The sequence below is a fragment of the Penaeus monodon genome, chromosome 15, assembly GCF_015228065.2.
Source record: "Penaeus monodon isolate SGIC_2016 chromosome 15, NSTDA_Pmon_1, whole genome shotgun sequence".
NCBI lineage: Eukaryota > Metazoa > Arthropoda > Malacostraca > Decapoda > Penaeidae > Penaeus > Penaeus monodon.
In genome coordinates, this window is record NC_051400.1 from 26,416,376 (window position 1) to 26,418,327 (window position 1,952).

General features: G+C 32.8%; 1 protein-coding gene across 2 annotated transcripts in view; it reads left to right on the forward strand.

Annotated features, from left to right (window-relative positions):
- LOC119581869 (D-aminoacyl-tRNA deacylase 2-like) overlaps nucleotides 1–1,952 on the forward strand; it is a 4,749-nt gene that overhangs the window by 1,134 nt on the left and 1,663 nt on the right. For both annotated transcript variants that reach the window (XM_037930025.1, XM_037930026.1), the window contains exon 2: nucleotides 1,261–1,375. In XM_037930025.1, coding sequence (XP_037785953.1) covers nucleotides 1,261–1,375 — 115 coding nt within the window. The remainder of the gene's footprint in view (nucleotides 1–1,260; nucleotides 1,376–1,952) is intronic.

Consider the following 1,952-nt stretch of genomic DNA (forward strand, 5'->3'; position numbering starts at 1 on the left):
ATTGCATTACATTACTGTAAATAATCACTTCAAAACAAATATGCATATATATGCCTTTATGGCTCTTTAATTAATATGAAAGTTACAAATTTTAATCCTTTGATTGTGGACGGCATGAAATCATGCAATGGCTGTGGTGTGCCAAGTCATGGATGGCACTTAGTAATGACATATCCCACACTATTGGCTCTTTAGAGGGTGCTTGTCATTCTCACTATTAGTGTCACTATTAGTTACAAGCAATTAAGTGAGGGGAACCTTCATTTTTTTTTTTTTACTTTTGTTTATAAGATACAGCTACAAACTTTTGGGTACCTAATGTAACTGAAATACCAAACTACCAATGTGTGCCAATAGACTGTATTACTAGCCATTAACCAATTTTTAATACTGCAGTTAAGTATTATTCATGTGTTTACTGTGTACTATTCAGCTTCTTTTCAGAGCTGGGATATTATCTTGGTAATTTTAATGTGTATGGCAAACATGGCCTTCACAGACAAGTTCATATTTTCTCATGCACATTGATGTAATAAGAATGAATCTATTGTATATTTCCACTGCAAACCTTTAGTATCTGTGTTAGCAACCCCACTATACAGAGTTTTTGGTTTAGGGTGGGAGGACAGAAATCAAATATGTTAGCATCTACTTCATATAAAACAGAAATATAAAGTGGTTGATTATGAATTACTAACCTGCTGTATTGCAACCAATATTTGATAAAACATTCACACAAACACAGCACTATGTACACACACACTTAAAATGAAAACACTGCCAACAAAATGATTCTACACCTGGTTTGGAACTGCATCTTGTAGTGAAATTATGAAGCTCAGAAGCATTAGCAGGTTGAAACCATTCTTGCTTTAAAGTGGGTTCTGGAACAAAAGGTAGTTTTCATCAGTTATCATCTACTGGTGAAATGAGCATCTAGGATTTTTTTTTTCTGATGAATGTCTGTTTTTACAAACATACATATCAGCTAAAACAAAAAAGCACCAGTTAGCAGTTTATCTGTGATGCAAGTATTATATTTCTGTATTAAATAACTTAAGGCTATCTTCAGTTTGAGATGGAAATGACAAACGAAAACTGGTTTGCATTTCATCAATGTTTCGATTCCATAAACTGATTACTCTTAAAACTGTATACTTAATAAACAATAGAAAAAAAATTATGATTTAAGAATGAATTATTTTTTTCTAGTTTTCACTATTAATGTAATGACCTTTCTTCTTTTTACTTAACTTACAGAGAACTACAGCACATAATCATGAGTGAAGTGATGGGACGTTTAGTAATTCAACAGTGCCTGAGTGCATCTCTCAAACTCCCAGGAGCTGATGGGAAGGACCCAGAGCATGTTGATGTAAGACCCTCCACAGTGGTCCTGTCTTCTGTTTGGATTCTTGCTTATTTGGATTATCTCTAGTTTGGGCACATCTGGTATGCTGTTTATTTATTGATATCAGTACTGGTTGTATCTGTATGTATCCTTTTTTCTAACATTTATATGAAAACTTATTGACTGTAGAATAATGTCATTGTATATTGTGTTGATCAGTAGCAAACCAATAGAGGGACATGGGGAATTTTAGGTCCAGTTAACAGGTCTATCCATTTATATATTTGTTTTTATATGCAACCCTCCAAAACTTAATTGCCATTGAGTAGCATTATTTGTGTGCTAGACATCAGTATTCATGTTTATGTGAATAAATACTGTTAGGATGCTGCTGATAAAGGTGTGCTGATGCTAAAAAATCTATCTGAAAATTTTTCTTTCATAAGCAAAGGAGTCAGATGTTTAATTATGATACAGATGAAACTCATTTGAATACCTGCATTATGCTATTGAGGTAAGCTAACTTTACCTGCATTAGATAATGATAGTATTTTTTTCCTGTATTATATTCTTTTCATGTCTTTACATTTTCATTGTCTTG